This window comes from Liolophura sinensis, chromosome 11 (genome assembly GCF_032854445.1).
Source record: "Liolophura sinensis isolate JHLJ2023 chromosome 11, CUHK_Ljap_v2, whole genome shotgun sequence".
In the NCBI taxonomy this organism is placed as follows: Eukaryota; Metazoa; Mollusca; class Polyplacophora; order Chitonida; family Chitonidae; genus Liolophura; species Liolophura sinensis.
This window is the reverse complement of record NC_088305.1, coordinates 31,988,348-32,013,629: the sequence shown is the minus strand read 5'-3', so window position 1 is coordinate 32,013,629 and position 25,282 is coordinate 31,988,348. Positions and strand designations below refer to the sequence as shown.

At 41.0% G+C, this 25,282-nt stretch overlaps 1 protein-coding gene across 7 annotated transcripts; it reads left to right on the top strand.

The window, feature by feature from the left end:
* The first annotated feature begins 1,777 nt into the window (after positions 1–1,777).
* Positions 1,778–10,835, top strand: LOC135477656 (BTB/POZ domain-containing protein 6-like). 7 transcript variants are annotated; one of them, XM_064757835.1, is made up of 4 exons: positions 1,778–1,980; positions 3,938–3,991; positions 7,675–7,944; positions 8,704–10,835. In XM_064757835.1, the coding sequence occupies exons 3-4, from the start codon at positions 7,676–7,678 to the stop codon at positions 9,809–9,811; spliced, it is 1,377 nt and encodes a 458-aa protein (XP_064613905.1). In that variant the 5' UTR covers positions 1,778–1,980; positions 3,938–3,991; position 7,675; the 3' UTR covers positions 9,812–10,835. The 7 variants fall into 7 exon arrangements, with proteins under 7 accessions (XP_064613905.1, XP_064613907.1, XP_064613903.1 ...); XM_064757837.1 differs by having other exon boundaries at positions 3,938–4,920; XM_064757834.1 differs by lacking the exon at positions 1,778–1,980 and adding an exon at positions 2,008–2,276.
* The last annotated feature ends 14,447 nt before the right edge of the window (positions 10,836–25,282 follow it).

Sequence of the window (25,282 nt, the reverse complement as noted above, 5' to 3'; positions counted from 1 at the left end):
AGGCAGATCTCAGCCTGTGAGCTTGCAAGAAAAAAGAATTTAAAAATTATGTTTTACAAAAAATATGTTTTAGAAAACATTCTCCCGCTGCAAGTAAGGTTAGAATCTGCACGGGAATTGCCCATTGAATTTTGAGTCCAACGCCTTAAGAACACACTCATTTCCACGTAGCGTTAAGCGTCTCTGTGATCACATACCATGATTAATTTTTCTTTAAAATTCTTGTCCTCACACCTTACTTAGTTGGAGCCCATGTATACTCCAAAAGTAAATAAAGAATAGTCTTTATTAATTGGAATACTTTCAATTTCCTCAGTGTCATCAACAGCAACTCCAACTGAATGTATCTCAGACTAATCGACATTTAGCTTTGCATTAGAGGCATTAACTGCTGGAGAGAAATGAAGTGAAAAGTGACAGGACATGATTCCTGCACCTCCAACGGGACTCCAAACCACTAGGAGGTAGGTGCCTTATCCATTAGGTAACAGAGGCGCTTAGAAAGTATGTGATTTACGTTTAGAAGGAATGTGATTGATTACATTTGAGCCATTTTATCAAAAATCACCTTCTTCGTGCGTGTTAGAAGTAAAATTTCACGTGAAAGAAAATGGATCAAGGCCAGGAAAATTTCCTAAACCATATCTCAGTCCGTGAACCTTAAACATGAAAAAATGTTAAAAATATATATTTTACAACAGATTCTACCGTTGCCAGCAGGGTTCGAACCTCCGCTGGCATTGATTATTGGATTTCTAGCCCAACGTCGTAACCACTCTGCCATGACAGCTGTGAAAAACGCAACGCCTAAATATCCATTACTCTTAAGTATTGACCAGAGATTAGTTCATTTCCTTTAACTAGTTGCTGCCTCATTTATGCTGACAACCGCTTTCGATGCAAGAAAAATGATCGTGTGATGTCTAAATTTTCAACAGTTTAAAGATGTAAAGCCCCCAGTCCAAAACTGGAAGAGGCAGCATTTGTAAAAGTCTACTAAAGATAAAGTGAAAAACAATTGCTGCGAGCATGGTTCCAACCTGCGTGGGTATCCTGTGTTTGGCAGTGTGATCGGGACCTTCATGGCCGTAAAAACTGCAGTGTTTACCCCGTCATTGGCCTTTAATTTGTATACCCACAATATGTCTAGTAGAGATCAAGTAGTTTTAACGAGATGTCGTATTGGGCATTCTTGTCTGACTCACAATTTTATTCTTGATAGGGGCTCTGTTCCAGACTGTATTGGATGTGATGCTGAATACGGCATCAAACATATCCTGGTTGAATGTGTAAACTTTGCCCATGTTCGACAAAGATTCCACACAGTCAACTCTATATATTGTTTATATTGCTGGCGATGTTGTCATAAAATGTTTGAGGGCCTTTGGCCCTTATCATAAAGTATAAATTTAATTGTCATAAATATTTATAGATAAAAACGTACATACATGTAGTTTTCTAGACATACTATTTTTAAAATATGCTGGTTTTTGAGTGTTACCCGTTATACTTGTGCCTGCCCTTTTATACAGAACTACGTGGAGTATAGCCGAGTTTTTTTTATGAAAACTTGCGAGTGCCACATACGGCTAGAGCAAACAAAGAATTTTGTAAGGCGTTGCCCATGTGTGTACATATGTATGTATACTATGTGATATTTTATGTAGGTCGGGTGTAACGTATTTGTTTGTCAGTACACAGGTTCGGCGGGCTGTCATATTCTGTAGCTGTATATGTAGGGCGCTGCACAAGCACACACACACACATGTACATGCTCGCTTTGCGTGTTCTCTCTCTAGTGTATAGAAGTAAGCAGCGGGCAAAAAATCATACGTCTTTATGTACACAGCACACTCTTGTGCCCACCGGTGAGACAGCAATCTGGATTTATGAGGGTGACGAATTTACAACCTAGTTCCGAAAAAGAGACTTTGTGCTGTACGTCTGGGAAGAAGAGTCGTCAACTTCATGTAACTGACGGTGAGTATCCTTTCTAGGTGCGTTCATACCCGAGGTTTAACTTAGCTTTGGGAAGCGCACGTGTTGTTAGATAACCGATATAACTTGAATGACACGAAGAAGAGAAGGGAGTAGGTTTTGGAGGCATACGTGTTGTTGGGTAACCGGTATATTTTCACTGTCACGAAGAAGATGGGAGAGGTTGGTTTGGGAGGCATTCATGTTGTTGGGTAATCGGTATAACTTCACTGCCATGTCGAGGAAAAGAGAGGTAGGCTTGGGAGGTATGACTTGACTGTACGAAGAGGTGAGAAGAGGTAGGTACATGTAGGGGATCTGTGAGTCATTATATGAAGGAAGGTTGCGAAACAACCACTATGCTATTTATACTGAATATAAATTCAAAAAGGGTTTCGTTTTTAAACACATTTCTGTTTCACTTTGGAAACCTGACCTGGTGTTTTATTCATGAAAAACCTTGTTTACTTATTGTAAACATGTTGAACGTTTACATCGTAATGCGGTGGTTGTTTTCGATAAACACAAATAGCCCAGTGAGCATGCATGTTTTTATATTATGTGTAAAAACATGTAAATGTTACATGTCGCATGCTGTGTAAACATATCACATGTTTATTATCGTATTTACATGTTTATTGGCTTTTTACACTCAATACAAAAACACTCATGCTTACTGGACTCTTTGTGTTTATCGAAAACATTCACCACATTACCATGTGAACATCCGAAATTTTTACAATAAAAAGTTGCTGTTTTTTGTATTCATTAAAGCACCAGGACAGGTTTCCAGATTGAAACAGAACACCTACTTTAGTGTGCATGTAACTTCAGGAAGTAGAAACATGGCTATGTTTTTGTCATGACACTTCCGTATTTACATGACAATGTTGATAATGCCAATCATGAAATGAATCATCGCAATCAACACAGGATTTTGCGCAATTCTAAACCAGTGAAGGCATTCAATCTCACTGCAAATTAACCATGGTGCTTAAGGGTGTTTATGTTGCTATTATTTTCGCATTTACGTGAACCGGTAGAATAAAGGCTTAACCGAGATAAAGTGACAAAAAGCCGGGTTTACCGGGTTACATGTGACTCCCAACTAGCATACAATGGTCGCTGATCTGATTTTGCTCTCTGTGCTGTAGTCTTATTCTCTGGAGAAGAAGCACGCTTTTGCAGACCCATTGGTGATAAAATAGCTGAAACCCAAAGATAGCCAGTCACTAAATCATCGTAATAATTAAGTGAGAATAAAACAGGCTTTTGCAAACAAACTGATAATAATTCACGGTTTAAACACCGAGCAAAATATTAACGAGTGCACAACACATAAGCTATACTTTCCCCCCGCCATAATGCTGGCCACCGTCGTATAAGTGAAATATTCTTGAGTAGGGTGTAAAACACGAATCAAATAAATAGATAAACATAAGCTAGGTGTGTTAGAATCAAGGCAGGGTTACACTGATAACGATTATTTGATTAATTTAACTCCAGGAGCATCACTTTAATTGTCTTTACAGCTTGGGCCGGTCCTAAGTGTGTAGTCTACACTGAATCCGTACATTATGCTGTTCTCAAAAGTTTTAAAACCTGCCCCGGTGATCCCTTTCTAACAATAATCCAGCCGTGGAAACTTTTGAATCGGGAAGACAAACTGACGCCTGTTATGTGTCGTACCTCGTGGCTCCTTTAAGGTACAAGCTGATCGTTCGAAAATGTCCTCCCAGGGAACTTTGAGAATTGCGTTGAGAATTTGTTCTGTGTTTCCCCTGTTTTTTGTTGCTTTACATGTACGGGTACTTTGGTCATTGGATTTCATTGTCAACAATTTATTTAAAAAGCCATCTTGTACTTGCCTATGGTTTGAATTCTAAAAATGGCCCACATAGGTTTAAGGCGTTTGATTCAAGGTTAACATTACGTTGAGATGTAATGTCTGTTTTTCTAGAAGCAGATGACTTGGGGAACCAGTGCATATTAATTATCAGGACGGGCTCAAGCTGTAAGTATGTGCCTCTTAATATGCTCATTTGACATCGTGGACACGACTAGACATGCTTACCTCTGGAACCTGAACGACCCACACTGACTTGTGTCCTCGTGCGGAACTATAGTCAGCATTCACCAATAACACTGTGTCAGGTGATCGTTAGATTGATGTTAAACATATTTTAAATAAAAAGAATGTATATGCATCAAGTACTAATAGATTCAGAAGCTGCACAAAAGGGACAGAGATTTGGTATTTTCTGACATCCCTTCCTGTCTCTTCACCTGTCTTGACGCTAGTGACCGCTTCGGTGTTACAAGATTTGGGTACAAAGTTTGCCAGTTATACATGCGGTGAATGGGGAATGGTAAGTTGGGTTCTCCTGCTCGACTGCATAACAGCAGAGTAGAGACCTGTCAGACTAAGTTTACGTCTAAGAGAGCTAAAACACAGGATGCAGTTTACTACAATACATTAACATTAATGTAATTTAAATACAGTATTTAGAAGACACATAGCAAGAAGAAAATGCCTGATGACTGAAAAATGCAAATGCATGGACTTAGTGACTTGGTATGGTGTGCTGTGTATGTGGGTATTGGACGTGGGCCGTCAATTGTTTGATTTCAGAGAACCTCATTCTTCCTGGACACAGTCATCACAGCAAATTTGAAGCTGCCACACAGTAATATTTATATCTCATTAATTATCATTTTTCCCATAAAATGTTATGCGATCGGCGAGTCGAGGAGGAAAAGGCCTGGTTTGAGTGCGAACTGCACTTCCGCCGTCAGCGTATCAGGAGATCGCTACAAATTAATGTCGCCAAAGGGATTTCCTGTTTTTTGTTTTTGTCCCGCGATACGTGGAATGCAATGCGTGTGTATAACAAAGACAAGCAACAACAACGAAAGAAGGGAGAAAACTCCACGCCTATGAAGGTAAAATCAGATATGAAACCTCACAAAGGGTAAAATCCCTATAAAAACCTCGTTACGTTACACGCTTTCAAGCACCTCCAGCCAGAGAGATGGACTTTCTGAGACATAGTCCTGACATACACACATAATTAACAGTTAGAACCCGAGATTTCAACAATAAACACACTATAATTTCCCGAAAGTACAATATAGCAACAGAAACAAGCCAAAAATACAAATCGCTATCACACATAGTTGTGGTTGGGCTTAATTGTCTAGGTGACCTACCAGGCATTCAAACAAAGAATGTATGCCATCTGTAGCTTTAAGATATTCATGTGTGTTGGAGAGTATGCCACATGTCTATTGTAGAGTATGCCGCATATGTGTTGGAGACTATGCCGCATGTGTGACGCATTTGTGTTGGAGAGTATGCCGCATGTGTGGCATACCGCGTGTCGCATGTGTGTTGGAAAGTATGCCGCATGTATGTAGGAGATTGTGTCGTATGCGTGATGGGGAGTCTGCCGTGCATTGAAGAATACACCGCCTCTATGTTGGAGAGTATGCCGTGTGTTGGAGAGAATGCCGCATATGTTGTGTTGGAGAGTATACCGCATGTGTGTTGGAGAGTGTGCCGCATGTGTGGTATACCGCGTGTCGCATGTGTGTTAGAAAGTATGCCGCATGTATGTAGGAGATTGTGTCGTATGCGTGATGGGGAGTCTGCGTGCATTGAAGAATACACCGCCTCTATGTTGGAGAGTATGCCGTGTGTTGGAGAGAATGCCGCATATGTTGTGTTGGAGAGTATACCGCATGTGTGTTGGAGAGTATATCGCATGAGTCTTGGGGAGGGTGCCGCATGTGTTTCGGAGAATATGCCGCATGTGTGCTGGAGATTACACTGCATGTGTGTTGAAGAGTATGCCGCATGTATATTGGAGAGTATGCCGCATGTGTGTTGGAGAGAAAGCCGCATGTGTGTTGTAGGTTATGCCTCATGTGTGTTGGAGAGAATGCCGCATGTGTGTTGGAGGGTATGCCGTGTGTTGGAGAGTATGTCTCATGTGTGCTGGAGAGTATGTTGCATGTGTGTTGGAGATTATGCCGCATGTGTGTTGGAATGTATGCCGCATGTGTGTTGGAGAGTATGCCACATGTGTGTTGGAGAGTATGTCGCATGTGTTTTGGAGAATATGTCGCACGTGTGTTGGACAGTACACCGCATGTGTGTTGAAGAGCACGCCGGATGTGTGTTGGACAGTATGCTGCAGTATGTTGGAGTATGTTGGAGAGAATGCCGCATATCTGTTGTGGAATATGCCGCACATCTGTTGGAGAGAATGCCGCATATCTGTTGTGGAATATGCCGCACATCTGTTGTAGAGTATGCCGCATATATGTTGGGGAGTATGCCGCATGTGTGGTTGGAGAGTATGCTGCATGTGTGGTATACCGCGTGTCGCATGCTTTTGGAGAGTATGCCGCATGTGTGTTGTACAGTATGCAGCATGTGTGTTGGAGAGTGTGTCGCATGTGCGTTGGAAAGTATGCTGCATGTGTTTTAGAGAGTGTGTCGCATGTGTGTTGGGGAGTATACCGTGTATTGGAGAATTCACCGCTTCTGTGCTGGAGAGTAAGCCGTGTGTTGGAGAGAATGCCGCATATGTGTTGGAGAGTATGCTGCATGTGTGGTTGGAGAGTATGTTGCATATGTGGTATACCGCGTGTCGCATGCTTTTGGAGAGTATGCAGCATGTGTTTTGGAGAGTATGCAGCATGTGTGTTGGAGAGTATGCTGCATGTGTGGTTGGAGAGTATGTTGCATGTGTGGTATACCGCGTGTCGCATGCTTTTGGAGAGTATGCAGCATGTGTTTTGGAGAGTATGCAGCATGTGTGCTGGAGAGTATGCCGCATGTGTGTTGGAGAGTATACCACACGCTGCCCCATGTCGCGACACTTACGGGCTGTAATCCACCAGTTAGGTGAGATCATTTGTGACAATGTCGTCGCTGTTGTGGTTTTCTCTTCTTGTGGTTCTCTACTCTTACATTGCATCCTGCATGAAGGAATTATTATGGCTTAAAGCAACATCGGCAATATTTCAGCGATATCGTTGCTAGAATTGCATTCCTGCGTTTTCTTTCTTCGGGCGAATTTTTTATGAAATGTAATGACAACACAGCATTGTGGGTAATTCCAGACAACTGAGGTCCTATAAAATGCATTTAACATGTCTGTTGTTTTAATTTTGCTTAAGCCATTATGGGTGTGGAAGACGAATGACTTTTTAATATCCAAACATTTTTATTAACTGCTAGAAAGAAACCTTAACGGATACAAACTAACAAGGACCTATTTTCACTCTGTTTTCGCTCTCTGTGCGGTGGACGCAATTCACCGGTTACGCGGAAATAAAATAGCTGAAAACCAAAAGAGAGCCAATGGCCATATCAACGTAACTGTGAACCGAGAACGATACAGGTTTTTGCAGACAAACTGATAAGGCATCGTTTAAACACCCAGCATTGTATAAGTAAAATATTAATGAGTGTACAACATATAAGCTATACTTTCCTCCCGCCATATTGCTGCCCACCATCGTATAAGTGAAACAATCTTGAACACCAGTCAAATAAACAAATATTAATAATAAATAAATAAGTCAACAGAAGTAGAAATAGTTAGCAGTTTAAAATTGTAATATCGGTATCTGATAGACACATCTGTGAAATATCCAATACAAAAGTCAAACGGGTATGTTTGCCAGAATGTCTGTAAGGGACGTGAGGATGGAGGACTGGCGTGATAGGAAAGGCATGAAGGGCTGTCTGGAGTACTGCTTGGACAATGAGCACCTCATGGACATTCAGTTCCGCTTTGTGGAAGAGACGCCGCTCCAAACAGCACGAGCTCACCGCCTGATCCTCGCCGTCAGAAGTCCCGTCTTCGAAGCGATGTTCTACGGTCCTCTGGCAGATGGGGCAGACCACGTGGATATCACGGACATAGACTCATCAGCATTTAGGGCTATGCTAAGGTAAGCATTAGCTCTAAAAAATCAAAAACCAAATTAGCCGTGGTTAGACTGGGGAAAAACGGTGGTTTAAGGCAGGCTCTGGTCATCCTTAGATATGTTAGTGACCCAAATAAAGCCGCCTCCATTTAGACTGGCTTTCTCTCGTCCGGCAATGTGGATGGCCAGATTAAACAGCTCTCTACGTATGTGTGTGGATACAGTCCCGGTATATGACAGACGGAGGTCAACCGTTTTCTACAACAGTTCTAGGCCCAATTATATACCAGTTCCAGATGTAACAGGTTCGAATTTGCGATTCCTGTTGGCGAATCAAACGTTACAAGTCTAGACGCAAACAGGCAAAGCTGTCTGAAAAATCCACAGCATTGCATGTAACCGTTCCTATTAGCTAAAGAATACCAATGCTGATTTAAGGTTCTATATATAAAAAAAGTACAGTCCACAAAATAAGCCACTTAACACTATAAGCTGGAAAAGTGTTATTCTGACCTTCCTATCAAAAGTCGAAAAGCTTGAATCTAGGCGTGGCGGTATATACCGCTAGCCTAGTTGATTCAAGGATGGGAATTATTGAAATCTGTTAACTGCTTCGCTTCGCATGAATCCGTCCTATTTTCCTACTTTATATACTTTCTGAATTCTTTGGTAGGTAATGTTGAGCGTTAGTTTGGAATTAGTCTTGTGGTTATTGGCCTGGAATGGTCAACACTGTTAATGTGCATAAGTATCTAATGTAGTGCACTTCCTTTGTTTAATCAGATATATTTATACCGACGACGTGGATTTACTGAGAAAAGATGTTCTTGGGATCATAAAAGCTTCCCACAAGTACTGCGTCCCTGGCTTAACTGACAAGTGCTCGGAGTATCTTGTGAATACCGTAACAATGTATAATGCGTGCGAGCTTTTGGAAAACGCCACTTTGTTTGGAGTGGAATGCTTACAGTATCAATGTCTTGCGATAATCGACTGCTACGCCAGGGAGGTGATCAAATCTGACGGCTTCTTATCGCTATCCCGCTCAAACGTCGAGCGAATTTTGAGGGGAAATTCCCTTCAAGCTGACGAGGCAGCCATTTACCAAGCAGTCGTGGCCTGGACTGAAGCTGAATGTCACAGGTTGTCTCTTGATCCTACAGATTTTCAGGTGCGGAGAAAAGTTGCCGACCCCCTGGTTAAACTCATCCGGTTCCCAATAATACCACAAAAGACATTTTCGCAGGAGGTTGTAGGATCACCTTTGGGTTTGCTATCGACTGAGGAAACTATCAAACTCTTTCAGATGTTCACAAGCCGGAACACCGTTAGCGAGGAGTTCAATAGTACGCCGCGCAACGACAGAAGTCACATCGAAATATTGAGGTTCGAGGAGGACGGACATTGTCGATTCTGGTACCAAGGTCTGGAGGACAAGTTTGAGTTCTCCTGTGACCAGAAACTAGTTTTCACAGGTGTTTCATTCAAGGGAAGCATCCAGCGGTGCGGTTGTTCTGGAAACTTAGAAGGTTGGTTGCAGATTTATGACATAAGCTCGGACGAAGCCCTGCTCGTATATGACAAGGCGGTCAAACACCACCAGCGCCCACCATCCGACAAACCGGGCCCCAAAGCAGCGAAGGAGTCTATTTACGACGTGATTATTGATTTTGACAAGCCAATATTCATCTCTCCTGGTATGAAATTTGAAGTGCTTCTTAAAATTAATTCAAGCTATAACGAATGCGAATGCAACGAAATTTGTGACTGCTACGACTTGCTGTCTAACAAGAAACCGTTGGAGAAGTTCCAATATCGCGACATCATTACGACTTTTGAAGGTAAAGGTGAGGCTATTATTAAAGGACTTTCATTCCATCGGTGGCGATAAGACTGGAGACTCTTGTGCTCAGATCAGGTGAATCTTGTATCTAGACAACTTACAACAACATGTGCCTTTATAGCTTGCATTTTTCTCACAAAATATCAAAACAATTGAGCGCAACATGACCACCAGCCTGTGAAATGCCAAATTTATATGGGTGGATGAAAACGAAATGTCCGCAGAGAACGACCGAACTTTGATAAGCCACTAAGGAACTTTTCAACTTGTGACATGTGACACGTACACCATAATGGTAGAAAACCAGTTGTCGCTCAGTTGTCCTCAACAAACGTCAATAAACGAGAGTCTTTGATCGATTGGCCAATGAACAGTGAGAGCAGGGAAGTTTACAATTTCCTTGTCCAAGTTCGGAACTAGAGAAAGGCTGCAGTTTTTGTTTATGATGTATGGTATTTGTAGGCCCACACGTACTTGACATAGGAGTATTTTATTTCCGATCGCAGTGCCCTCCGACTTTATGGAAATTAACCTCCCACAGTGTAGAGAGCAGTTATACACCTTTGTGTGACTGGAGCAGATTTTCAGTATTGGTGTGACCAAAAAGCAAATCATTTAACTATTACACTGGTGCCGTAGCTATAAAGAAGTTCTAAGAAGCGTAGGGATCTGGGCCTGTGAACGTGGGTGTGTCTTGGGAGAGCACAGTTAACACTGCTAATGCTAGCAGAAGGTAGTGGGAATTTCCCTGTAACTTAGTTGGTACAGCGCTGGACTGTGGAGGCCGGAATTCACATCCCGATGTGAAACACGTAATAAATCGTTCAACCATGATATATGATTAACATTGCTTTGTATATACCGTAAACAGGTGATACTGCGATATGCTCAGAAACATATGATGTAAATATACAGATGTAAATGTTATATTTTTTTACTGAGGGTTCATGTATCATTGTGACTGAGCTAAATATTAAGTACTTTGTTATCTCAAATCAGGAATAAAATGATACTCTTTCATGTGTTTTATGAAATGCTGGGGTTGTGGATTGCATACTCATTTTTATTCCTGCGTAAGAAATTAAGCGCTGCAAATGTACCCTTACTGGGTTGATTGACTGATGGATTGATGGATTGATTCGTTGTTTTTTTGTCGATATACTCAAGGAGTTTTCACTTACATGATCGCCACGATATGGCTGAAATGTTGCCGGTGTTGCTTTAAGCTTGAACCATTCAGTTGCATTCTTGCATTCAGTTGTACGATGATGGTCAAAGTTATGGATGGAGATAAACCACCGACATATGTCAAGTTACTTATGTACTTTCTCACGTGTTGAGATTGAAAATAACATTGTGTGCGTCAAGGATAAGAGTCGCATAACTTACTGATCCCGCTTCCAATGATTGGTTGTGAGTCAGGAGATGGTTTTACTAAATATCATTTTAATGCAGAACGAAAATTATCTTCCTCTCCAGAGCGACAGATGCGACTCAACTGGTAGTACAGTTCTGCAAGTGGAAAAGGCCACGTGGGTAAAAAGAAAACTCACTAATAATTTAACACTGTTGAAAATTCAGTGTGGAAAATAGTCCTGTTTGATGCAGATTTGGACGCTGATTCTAAATATGCAAATATATAAGCACATTAGGTTTAAGTTGATATAGCCGAGGTGATGTCGGGTGAAAACAAAAATAAAAATAAATTTGAAGATTCTAAACCGTTAAGAACATTCCAGATAGTTTGATGACCTGATCACGAATCTGGTCTTATTTTTTTCCTGCGATGTATACGTTTGTCGCAACTTGCGATCAAATTGCGAAATATCCTATTTCCTCCGTATGTGATTGTCACGTGACAAAAACTACTAGAGCTGTAATGCAGAAAATCGTAGAACTGTGTTAATCCAAACGATCAATTTTTTGACACATTTACATGTACATACTATACATTGTGCAGATGTGTAGAATATATTGATGGTTAAGAAAAATGTAAACTTTCTTTCAGTTGTTTACATCCCAGTGCATAAAGACATCATTCAGTTAACCGCCAGTGACGCTGAGTAGGCCGGAAATAACGGTTTGGAAACCGGCATCGCTGCGTAAGCAGCTATGTTTAATGAAATGAATTTCTGAATAGAATTAAGCTATTAATATGTTTTTATTATAACACGTGAATATAATGTTGAAGGGATTTCGCCATTCCTGCTTGATTTCTAACCACTATGTGGCGCTTTACAAATTATTCAAAGTCCACCTTCCACCCATTCAGAGCCCCTTTTTCAAATTCACATTAATATTAGTGCCAGTAAATGCGAAATTAAGTCTGGCACAGTCGCACGGTGTGTATTTGGTGTGTAGTGGCGTAGTTGGTAGCACATACAAAAGTTACTTACATTGGCGGTTGCAATCAAGGCGTCTTTGTTACCTTCAGAAACTAGTATGGGTGTCTTCGTAATAAAGTTGATTAGGGATTAGTCTAATATAATAACTTTTTTCTTACCTGGATATCAGAATTGGTGTGATTTTGAGGAAAGTCTGAGTGGTGTTTTACGCCGCTCTCACAACATTTCAATCTTACACCACGGCAGACTTTCTCACGTACGGCCGGAGGAAAGTTGCGCGGATTAAGGACGATAACCTCATCTCGCATAGAGACCAAGCTTTCCGCTGGGAATATGGCGAGTAAATTTTGAGATTTGTGTTAATTTTCTGAATTCAGACAGTGGTCATTAGGATAGCTAGCCATGTAGTTGCACGGATTGTGAACCCAATCCATTCTGACAGGTCATCCGACCGAACAGTTTATTTTCTCCATTCAGAATGACGAAAGTGATTTGTCCCTGTTTCTTATTCACTACGGAGTTAACGTGAAATGGTCAGAGAGTTCAATATTTATGTAATATGAGCGCTACAACCGCATTGAAGACAAGCACGCAGGAAACAACATATCCGTCTTTGGCAGATCGTTGTTGGCCTATTTCATTCCCACACAGTATGTCGTGTAAATTTTCACATTAACAATGAATCATTGCTGGATGTAAAATCATGAAGCCTTCGTAATTTACAGTATACAGTACATTTATATCCATTTTCACACTAGAAATTTTCATCTAATATAACAGTAACAGTTTTCTGTCACGTGACCTGCAAATGTGGGAAGACTTGCGATTTCCGATAAAAGTATATGCATTGCTTGAAGTAAACAAAACCAGGACGTTGGACTACGCCAGGTGACGTGTAGAATATTAAAATTCAATTTTTTTGTGTGTCTGCCTGAATGGCCTGTACTCCTGATAACAGAATACATAAAATCAAGCATCGCTTAGACAACAGACTTTCTGCTCAAATTAACAAATTATTTTTGGGGCGTATGTTTGCGCAGTCAGATTTTAACATTGCCCTCCGATAAACTTGTTAAGACTCAGACTTGAACCTCTATTCTATACGTTAGGTTTATGTAGGGTCCACACCGGCTTCCTATTAACTATCACAGCTCATTATAGGCGAGGGTTCAGTGGCTGTCTATGCCCCGGATGCTGTCCAATCCAAGATTGCCGCAGATGAGAATTATGCCATTTTGGGGCACCCAAACAAGAACAAAGAGAACAAAGCCGGAAAGTGACATGGTTAAAAAACGTCAAACATCAAATGAGTGTCCAGGGGCCAGATTTGCCCCTGAAGCTCCGCTTCCCTAGATCATTGATGTACGGACGAGATTTCAGCTGTTTTAAGTTAATTTGTGCGTCAAGACGTGGTGTATAAAAAGTGTGAAACTGTAAAACAGACAAAAAAAGTTAAATTATTGAAAGTCAGTGCCCCAAGTTTAGCAGTCTTGATTTCAAGTTGAACACCAGGGCTCCGCGTTTAAAAGCTGAGGGTCCAACTTTAATGCGACAGCCACATATGAGCCTCTTTGGCGAAATTTTCGTCACAATGTCCCTTTGAAAGGCTTTGTAAAACAGCCTTAGCTGATCTTGAGAAAACAGAGAATTTCCAAATTTTTTACATAATTTTCAATACTTTCTTACTTTGCATATTTTGTGAAACCAAAAAGAGAGAGTCTATGTCTCAATTGTTTCGTAGCCAAACCTGTGTATTAGGCAGAACAATTCATCCACATGTAGGCAGTTAATCTCTGTCACTCAGAAAAAATGAATTTTATTTTGATTTTGTTATAGTACAGTAAATGTGGAAGAACTGAAGTTTCAGAGCGAGTCGCTACAAGATTGTGACCTGCTTCGCATTTCCTCCCAAATTTTTCTTTACACGTAAAAAGTGGGCCGTGCCTGAAGGCAATCATATTTAGGCCCCAACCCATTGAAAAGTGAGGATGGGGATGGCTAAGAGGAGCTAGGCCCCTGGGCATGTGGCTCCGACGTCACTTTACATGTATTCATTTTTTAAAACAAATTACTATGTGTATAAAGCGAGAATGAGGTTTACTTCTATTATCACAACTCTTAGCAAGTCCAAGTCGCACCCGACTTCAGTCAAGTCGTACCCAGCATCAGTCACGCCTTACCCAACCTCAGTCAAGACGCACCCGACTTCAGTCACGTCGTTCCCTACTTCAATCATGTCGCACCCAACTTAGTCACGTCGTACCCATTTTCAGTCACGTCTTACCAATAATCATTTTCTACACGTCTATGTATGTGGTTTGATTGTTGCTTTATATATCTTGTGATCAAATATAAACAAACCACGGCCGCCTGGCTGTTCAAAATTGTCTTGAGACTTGATACGAGATTTAGTGTTCAGTCTTGAACATACTTTGTCCGAAAATAATTGCGTAACAGTACATTAAATATGAACTAAGTCTCCTATTGTTATACTTTGGTTTTGGAGAACTGCACTAACTGCTGAGTTTCATTAAAATCTTAAATAAATAATAAAGTTTAAAACCAGTATTTTATAGCTAATACACTTTCGAACACCCAGTATCAGTAGCGCAAGGCTGCCCATATTACGCGGGAATATGTACCCTATTAGTTAATATAGGGTCCCGCACATGATCACTGTTGTAAAATGAATCGTGACGTTTGTAATGTTACGACGTTAAACACCAATCAATTAATTAATTTTTCCGGGATGTTCGATTTATAAGATATGTATTTATTCATTTACTTATTTATAAGTTTCATTTTTTTTTTTTTGTTTTTTTTTTACCCGGTACTAAAGACTACTTCACTTATACAAAGGGGGGGCAGTATTATGGTGGGAGGAAATCGGACAGAGCCCGGGGTACACCCAAGGCCGTCTACAGGTTGCTCACGCTCAGCCGGCATGAGCTGGACTTGAACTCACGGCGACCGGATTGGTAAAAGGTTCCTGGACCACTGCGCCGCACTGTCTAGCTAAACACCTGAGCCAAAGAAATAAAATAAAAAGAATACACGCCATTTTGTGCCATTACGCTTTAGTGCTTGTGAACTCACAAAGGAGAACCCAGCTCTAAACTGTATCATAGCCATGGTTGTGTATTAGTCGGACATCGTTGTAAATAAATAAGAATGACACATGTTCATGTAGGCACTCAATCTGTACCACGTAATGAATTTTATTTACTTTTTGTTGTTTATACGTGTCACAATTTAGATGTGTCCAGCTTATTGCAATCTGACATTGGCTATTTTGAGAGAGAAAAAAGGTGATATTGATGGCTGGGGATCTAAATTCACGGACAAGAAATCAGTCAGCTTATGTTCAAATGATATACCTCTTCCATTTGAAAACAAATTCGAACAAGATGTTGTTAGTAATCTCGATAGATGTTCGGTTAATAAGATCAATTCATCTGGCAGAAATCTATTATTTGTGTATTTCAGCTGGAATGACAATTGTGAATGGGAGACTCGAAAAGGATAGTGCCATTGGAAAATACACATATCTAGAATCAAATTGAAGATGTGTAATAGATTATGTTTTGATTAAAAGAGAAATATTTTAGAGTTTGTTTAGGCTTTAAAATCGGAAATTTAACAGAGCATACTCCCTCATGACCCAGTTGATATTTCTATTGATTGTTTTGTAGATGACTTAAAGTTACAGACTGAAAATGTGTACCTTGACGAAATAAAATGGAATCCTGAATTTGCTGAAGTGTTTTTGAGTCTGTTTCTGAATATATTGAAAATCTGAAACCAATAGATGAAACAGTTGTCAGTGAGTTTACAAAATGTCTTAATCAAATTGCTATACCGTATTTAATATCCAAGCTTAAACTTATTCAAGGAAATATTGTTCTTGTGAAAATGTTAAAAAGAATGAACGGTTCAATGAACAATGTCACCGTGCAAAATGTAATGATATGAATGTCCCTAAACCTTCTAACGTCTTATAACGAAAGGGACAGAGTAATATTTTATTACAGGAAATATGCCTATAAGAATATCTGTACATTTATCTACAAAAAAAAGAAAGCTAGAGAACTGTCTCTGTTAAAGAAGTCAAATACCACTCAATTTTGGAAATACTTTAATCGTAATAGCCAAAATATATGTAGTGGACATATATCTGTTGACCAGTTTTTTTTTTATAATTTTTTAAGAACAGATATATTAATTGTGGTAATACCTGTACTGAGAAAGGTTTTTTTTTATATCTGATGATTATAAAGAAAGTGAGACTTTGTAGGATGAGCTAGACCAAGAAACATTTGTAACTGAGGTACAAACAGCTATTAGGAATCCAAAATGTAACAAATCTTTTGGTCGTGAATGTGGACATGAATTTCCTGTAAGTTTAGGTTTACTGTAACTTTGTAAATAATCATAGTATAAGAAGACATTAAGAGAATTTAGGATCAGTTCTTCGCACACATGTCACGACATCAGTTTTGTAAATACTTAAATCGTAATAGCCGAACTTTTGTACTGTTGTGAAGTAAATTAGGCACGCCACTTCCGGTAGCGAAATCCCACAATGCGGAGTTGCAGTAGCTAATATGTCACGTGATTTAGGGGTACATAAATAGGATCCTGTCCAAACGTTAATTAAGTTTAGATTGTTGGAGGACGTCGATCCTTCAACAACAGATGTGGATTTGTCGGAAACATCACGGTGGCTCATGAGTCAAACGAGTAGTTTGTGTCTGATGTGTGACTTTATTCACTGGTTGGGAGAAGGAGGAGCTCGTGGTGGGAATTGGGTTTGCTCATTAAGGCAATCTTTTCGAGTAAACCTCATATGCAGACGTCGGTGTGTTTCGTGGTGGGTATCCCCCAGGTTCAGGCATGGCCCTTGTAGGCACTCCCCGGTGGATGGGGAACACGTGGGATGAATTCTTATTATATATCTATTATGTCTCCCCTAAACCTTTCGTCCAGTGTCTCTAACGTATCTAATGTATCCATCAGGTTTCCTATCAGACAAATTCATTAGGTGCTGATAAAAAGAGGAAGTTAGAGATTTTTTCGGACTCAATTGATAATAGACAGGCTTTCCTTGTTCTCTCAACTAAGAGTGAACAAAAGCCGACCCCCAAAATTCATCCCTTTCTTTTACAAAGGGCTTCTCAGGGGGCGCAGCTGGAAAATTAAGAAAACGTTAAAAAGCTGAGATCAGGAGACATTCTCAATGAATGTTTTCTGAAGCAACAATCAAAAAACTTACTGTCATTAAATAAAAATGCCAACATACCTGTTTTCACATCCCCTCATAATTCCCTGAACAGTTTACAAGGAATGATACGTGATAGGGATGGTGATACTATTGACTTATCCGAAGAGGAAATATGCTTAGAATTGAAACCACATGGTTTTACAAGAGTGAAACGTTTCACTACGAAGAAATCTGGTAAACGTAATCCTAAAACTAAATACCTATCTTTTCACCTTCCAAACTACCTCTCATCTGTCGTATGCCGTATCGGGTAAATGGGGATTTATATATCTCTGACTCGACACGTTCTTTCAATTGCCAAAAATTTGGTCACGGCGCAGACCAACATAAAAGTAAACTGGTGTTTCCGATGCGGCCGTAAAAGTCATGATGGTTTCGACTGTAGCAGCACAGTTAGTGCTGCAATTGTGGTGCGGGTCACATGGCCTCCTCTAGGGACTGTCCACCTTTCGCATAAGGAAAGAAATAATCAATACAAAAGTCAAAAACAATATATCTTACCTGGAAACCCACAAAATATTCTTATCCTCTAATACTTCTCTGCAGACCTCGTTTGCCAATGTGGTCAAGCGAGTAATATTTGTTACTTCCCAAACTTCATTGACTTAGCCTATTGCCTTCAATACAACAAATAAAACCAGTAAATTGTACCGAAAAAAATAATAGACGTGAACCTGAACCTGAGAGTTTAGAAGGGTCGTCCTCGGTCCAAAGCTAAAGATAAATCTGCTATACGCCTCCCTCCATAATGTCTACATATGACAAAATTATGCGGAAAATTTTATTGAAACAACAGAACTTGTCCAATCGTTAAATCCTATTGCCCTTTGTTTTCAGGAAACTCACCTGAAGACATCTGACAAAGATAAAATAAATAAATCCATAAATAACAAAATACACAGCCCTGTTCTTCTGAAAACAGAGCTTCAGGGCTGTGGCTGTTCGTGTTTCGCTCTCCGAAACAATTACTTTCTGTTCGGTTTATATTCCCCCACATTCTTCTTTGTCAGCTTCCCCGTTACATAATTTAAAAATACAATCACATAAACATTTTATGATAATGGGTGATTTTAATTCCCTTAACCCCTTATGGGGCAGTAATATTATTAATGATAAGGGCAAACAACTAGAAGACTGTTTATCTTCTGATGGACTGTGTCATTTTAATGATGGTTCTAATACCTATTTATATTCAGGTAATGGAGCTTACTCTGCTATTGATCTCACTGTCACAGATCCATCACTTCTCCCAGATTTTTCTTGGAGGATGCATGGTGATCCTTCCTATTATCCTGGAACATCTCACTTCTAATTGGTTAGAAGGTGTACCTAGGTGGAAATTTGATCAAGCAGATTGGGTGGTGTTTGAGCTGTTCTGCGGGGCTGATGTAACACCACAGACTCCTAAGCTGAAGACGATCCAATACTAAAGTTTAATGAACTTGTTCTTATAGATGCTGATAGAGCCATACCTAAGAAATCGACAAATCCTAAATCCGAAAGCAAACCCCGGTATGATAAGTACTGTCGCAAAGCCATTAGGCACCGTAAAACGAAGTTTTATTATATGTTCTACTGATAATAATTTAAACCATGCTCGTATTTTTAGAGCCAAGGCTTGTCGATTACTCAAATCTAACAGAAGATCTTTTTGGCGGAACTTTGTTTTGGGCATTGTGTCAAAAACACCTATGCGTAAGGTTTGGAACGTGGTTCGGAGTGGTAAGGGGAAAAATAATACATCAAAAGTTCAGCATTTGAAAGACGGAGATAATATATTAACTTCACCACCTGATATAGCAAATAAACTAGCTGAGAAAATGTCTAAGAAATCCGCTTCTGGAAATTACTCTTCGGAATTTTAGCATGTTAAAAGCCAGATGGAGAAAGTCAAATTGTCTTTGGGGTAAGACTATGGAACGGATGATAAATGATAGGCTTGTTTGGTTTCTTGAAATCAACAAATTACTTTCAAATAGACAATGTGGTTTTCATCACTGTAAATCTACTATAGATCCCCTTGTTCGTTTTGAAACTTTTTTAACGTCAGTTGCAGTTTTGTCTCATTAAAATCGAGAAATGGTCAACTGAGAACGGCTTTAGATTTTCCACGTCTAAAACCGTAGGTATGCATTTTTGTAATAAACGGAAACTTCATCTTGACGCCGAACTTAATATTTTTTTTACTATTTCTCTTGATATAATTAAGGTCGCGTCTTGCACGGATTGGGGTGCTGACCAATCCATTTTATTAAACATATATCATTCTCTGGTGAGGTTTAAATTGGACTATGGGTCTATCATTTACGGTTCGGCTAGGAAATCGTATATAAAAATGTTGGATCCTGTCCATCACCAAGGTTTGGGACTTGGTGCTATTAGACCCTCACCAGTAGTTAGTTAATAAGTAGTGGCCAATGAGCTTTCTTTATATAACCGACGTATAAAACTAAGTCTTCAATATGCTACAAAGCATAAAGCTCATCCAACAAACCCTGCCTACGACAGTGTATTCCCTACATCCTATGTAGATTAAATTCATAAAAGTTCCAGTAAAATTCCTTCGTTCGGTCTTCGTATGCAGGACCATATTGTGGGAGCTAACATCAAGTTAGAGGAAATAGCTCAGATGTCTTTTCCCGAGGTCTCCCTGGCTTCTTCCACAAACTAAACTGATATTTTATCTACGTAAATATAATAAATCCAATACAAATCCTCTTATAGTTCAGCAAAGTTTTGCTAAAATTAAGGCTAACTATGCGGATTATAAATTTATATATACTGATGGGTTAAAGGATGAGGACAGAGTTGCGGCTGCGGCTGTCTTAGAGCAGCAAGTCTCTTCTTTTCGTCTGCCATCCTCTTCTTCAATCTTCTCTGCAGGGGCCAGGGGTATACTCCTGGCCTTTTCATATGTTTCTTCCGGGCATGCCCAGAGGGCACTGATACGTAGTGACTCGCTCTCTTGCCTTTTGGCAATACAGAATAATACATTTAAAACTCCGCTCGTTCTTGACACTTTGGGCTTACGTAGTAAACTAAAAGAGATAAAGCTATTATATTCTGTTGGATTCCGAGCCATATTGGTATCCATGGAAACAGATTTGTAGACAGTGAAGCTAAATTTGGCCTGAAAAAACCTATATCGAAAATAAAAATGCCTTATACAGAGTACAGGTAAAATATTCTTAGATATATTCGCCGCCTCTTGCCTGGTGAATGGGATTTACAGGTGCATGTTAAACGGCTCGCTATTCACCCTGGCATTGGATATAATTCTTATACACATTGACTGTTCGTAGAGACCAGGCAGTTTTAAGGAGCTGTCGTGTTGGGCATTTTCGTCTGGCTCACAATTTTATTCTTGATGGGGGCTCTGCCTCAGACTGTGTTGGATGTGATGCTGAATGCGGCATCAAACATATCTAGGTTGACTGTGTAAACTTTGCCAATGTTCGACAAAGATTCTACGCAATCAACTTCATATATAATTTGTTTGACAGCATTGCTGGTGATGCTGTCATAAAATACTTGAGGGCCATTGGTTCTTAGTTCAGAGTATATCTGCTTCAGCCGATTGCTCCAATTGGACCAGTCCAACCTCCCGTCTCAATACATCTAAGCAAGGGTCATGTGCGGTGTTGGGCGTGAAAATCCCGTAAGTCTAACTTGCCCTCAATCACTGGGATAACGTTCTCTTCCATTGAGGGTCACAACCCACAGAAAACAGGTACTCCATGATCAACAGGTACTCCGCCAGCCGCGGAGATATGGGTCTATTACATTTACAGCGACCACATGGGGGAGCTCTACGTCAGTCGCCTTTTACGACAAGGTCACAGAGTATAAATGAGCACAAACATCATGAGGGATTTACCTCCCACGTCCAGTTCGCATAACTAAGTATGTTGTATTTCATTCTGCTCAATTTTATCAACTTGTGGTATTTGTGTCGACAGGTAAGTCATTTAAGACGGAGGAGGTGTATTTGGAGTGGCAATATGTGTCAAGCTAGGGAGTTGTCTACTTGATCGTGTTACCGACTGTCAGACAGTGTTTAGTTGGTTGAGTCGTCCTCACATCTACACAATATAAATAAGACATACAGTATAGAGAGAAAAACCAGAGCAACGACGACAGTGTGATATCTGACAAATGATCGCGTGTAACCGGTGAAATACAACCCCCTGTTAATTTACCTCAGTCAGGGTTTTTTTTTTATAGCTGTTCAAGTAAATGCGTGCATAGTAGCAATTTACACGTCCCTAGTACCATGGTTTAAGCAGAGTTAGATAAAAAAGGCAGTGATGGTAATTGATTCGATCATGTATTGCCGTTTATTGTTTACTTAACAACATTCGGCTGTCCGCTCCAAATATAAAACTGTGGTAGTCAAAAAATGATGGTTAGGTTATACAGTTCTCCTTTTCCATGTACGTCAGCCCGTGTTATATGATAGCCCAATGAACTGCGCATAAGGTCAAAGCTAAGGAATGTCTGTATACGTAAATGGTGCTAAAAGTAAATCGAATCTTAAAATTATGTACGGATTTGAGCAGATTATTCTCAGCCTTAGTATGTTGTATACAAATAACGTACCGGTAATGCTGTCTATTCTACATGTTTAAGACTCAGATGTATATGTCTCCATAATTAAGAGGGTACATGTATTATTAACTCCACACTCTTCACACAGATCGTCGTCATATGACTGAAAAACTGTTGAATACGACGTTAAACCCCAAGCACTCACTCACTCACTCTTCACACAGACAGCTCTAGCTAAAGCTATAAGGAGGCCTAGATGGACACAGACCCCCATTACAACTTCCGTTTTTCGGTAGGGACGATTGTAGTTCTGTGAATTTTAGGGTATAAAGTCTTTTTTTGCTCCCAGGCGTCCATTTTTGGTGCACAGGTGCATGCTTGGTATTAAAATGCTGGAAACTGTCTAAACTTTGAGGAGGTATGAGCTTTATTGATGAAAGTTTGAAACTCTGGGCGAGAGGACACAAGGTGTGAGGTAGTGATGAGGCTGCGAGTGACGTCCCCTTGGCGTTGCTAGGCACGCCTCCCAGCTGCCGGCATGGAAAGGTCCAGATTTTGACGGTCAACCTATGTCAAGATTTTTATGGCTTCTTTCTCACAGGCTGGGCCAGGTATGCACCAAAGCTTATTGGCCACGGAATGTTTGGGACTGAGCTACAGTGCTAGACGTTAACATTGTCGCTTATGGAAAATTAATGGGGGTCCGAGGCCTGTACTGACGAAGTCACCAAAATGTGAAAAATGTCACTATGCGCTTAGATTTCGCAGCAGCCTGATAATTTTTGGTGGGTATGTCTGTGATGTGTTTTGCATTGATTGAGCCGTTTTATAGCTTCTTGGGGCTATTTATTTTTTGAAAATATCCATTTTGATGAAAAATCGGTAAAATGCTGTTCAGTGTAGGGTAACATGTGTATAGGCATCCTGAAATGAACAACATGCAACGTTCTAGTATTCCTACGCTTGAAAATGGAGACGTTCAGAGCAGAAATTGCTGCAAAAATTGAAAGTTTCAGTGTTTATAACGAAAACGGAGCCTGTCGAGTGTGGACTGGACCATTGACGAGAGATGGTCGATATGGCCTTGCCTCCTACAAAGACCCCGTCACACATCGATGGAAGAAGAAATACATCAGTAGACTTGTTTATATGGCCAGACAGGGGCTGTCACATTTAGATCCCAAGCTTGATTGTGCCACAACACACGCTGTGTAAATGTGGACCACACAAGCTTGGAACCGCATTGTGTTAACAATAACAGGCAGCGCTGCTGCAACGTAGGGCGCTGTCTCGGCCATGGGCAGTATGCAAGGTGCATGCTGCATTTAAGACTGAGCAGGTTGGTTTCCCCTCATTAAAAATAATAAATAACAGATGTGTTTCAGATTTTGCTCAATTTCTGTCATCATTTTTTAATTTCTTTCACAAGCGACAACAGCAGTGACAAATTTTATACAAAACTGGCGGTTACAAATATCTAGCGTATGTGTGATCTGTTGGGGTGTTGTCCAGTTGTCCCTTGGCATAGTCAGTTTTCTCTTCTGGATTTGAAAGCCTGTACTCAATGTGCTCTCGGAGTTTTCTGGCTGTATTGCGGAGTGATCTCCCCTTAACTGTCTGTCGCTTCTTATAAACCTTGTGGTACTGGTTCACCCTTTCAATCTGTTGTACTGTTTTCTCGCTCCTAGGTGAAATACTGGCGCCGACAGCTTGGAGTTTGGCAGCCGTGGACTTGTCCTGGCCATTGTTAAGTCTGTGGATTGTGGACGCCGCCCTTCCCTCCATATTTCTGCTGTAGTTTACATTCTTGGGCAAGGAGACGCTGAGTGATCTGTTGACAGCTTCGCACTTTTGAGTACTGGTGTTCATCCGGAGACTGGTGACGGCTGTCTCGCTCAACCTCATGTGCAGTACTTCGGTCAATAGTTTCCTGTCGTTGTCATCCATGTTGAAAGGGCAGAGTTTACTGGCGGATAAAAACAGGGATCTCTCCCACCAGCTGCTGGTTTCCCCTCCGGAGCAAACCACACTGTTCCTGCGGCATTTGGAACAGTCCCCACTGTAACACCTGACCGTTGCATCCACAACCCTGGGTAGGTAAGCTTTTATTTTCCTTATGTCACCAATGTGCTCAGACATAAGTTGAGAAAATATCAAGCTACACCTGGCCTTAACATCCTGACTCAACACCTTCTGTGCTTTCTTCCTGGCTTCCCTCGTTCGGCCCTGTCCTTCAAACATGGCATCGCTGAACTTAGCCTGGTTACATTTCTTGAACTGGGATCTACCAAGGTGCGTGGGGTCTGCTAACCGTTCGACCTCCCACAGTGGCTCGACCAGTCGGATGCCGTCCTCCACTCCCTTGGCTGACCTGGAGTCGCCGTCCGTGGTTACGTGCTTGGCTAAAACACCTTGCCTCGCCAATCCCTCGCCAATCTCGTTCCCCATATTATACTCGGACCAGGGGGCATGTGGGTTTGTGTTCGCTGTGCACTCCTCGTGTCCTCCAGGGCACTTTACTTGGAAGCCTTTTCCTCTCAGCCAGGACCCAGTCCAACACAATTTATTCTTCAGTGCTGCGGAGACAATGTATTGCTTGTCTGTTGATGTCTCCACTGCCAGGGAAATGGCTTGTGAAGCATTCTGGCCCGGTTTCTTGGGACTGGTTATGGTAATGCTGTTGTAGCGAGTGTCTGTGGCCAGATCTATTGTGCTGTCATCCTCTCCTCTTTGCCTTTTGTATGCCTTTACCTCTTCCACCTTATTTGCCATATCCTCTCTGTTCAGCTTTGCGATTGCTGATGCAACATGGTTTGCAGTGCGATGCATGTTCCTACGAGTGGCAGGCGGCACGTCCATCGCTGCGAATAGGAGTCTGGCTCGGGTGTTCCCCATTGGTGTGTCCTGGAGGCCTACTTGAAGAGCTCGGTTCACCGCTGCAGCTTTTTGGCCAGGTCTGTTGCATTCTACCTCTTTGTAGAATTTGTGGAAGCCAGATACATAGTCACAGTCACAGCACTTAAAACTGAACGCCCAGGCTAAACCCCACTTTTTCTCTGCAGCTATCTCTAACCTGGGCAGTGGACAGTGGTCCTTGGTCACACTGTGCTCAAGCATAACTTTGTTCCATATACACACCATTTTCTGTATGTCTATGAGTCGCATTCCTTCAGCAGCCCATTCCCGCTCATGGGTATCTCTGTCTGATCCAGCCGTGGAATCTACCTTGCACCGTCTTGGCCGCTGTATTCTCTTTGTGTCAGGCTGGTGTGTTCTTACAGCCTCCTGATTGGGCTGGAAATCTGTGTCCATCAAGGAACACCCAGGCAGAGGATTCAGCATGTC

What these genes read in the sequence shown, in the direction of transcription:
- LOC135477656 (XM_064757831.1), top strand. Translation starts at nt 7,664, where the DNA reads ATGTTTGCCAGAATGTCTGTAAGGGACGTGAGGATGGAGGACTGGCGT. An exon ending in GCATTTAGGGCTATGCTAAG is followed by an intron (nt 7,945 to 8,703) that starts GTAAGCATTAGC and finishes TTGTTTAATCAG; the next exon opens with ATATATTTATACCGACGACG.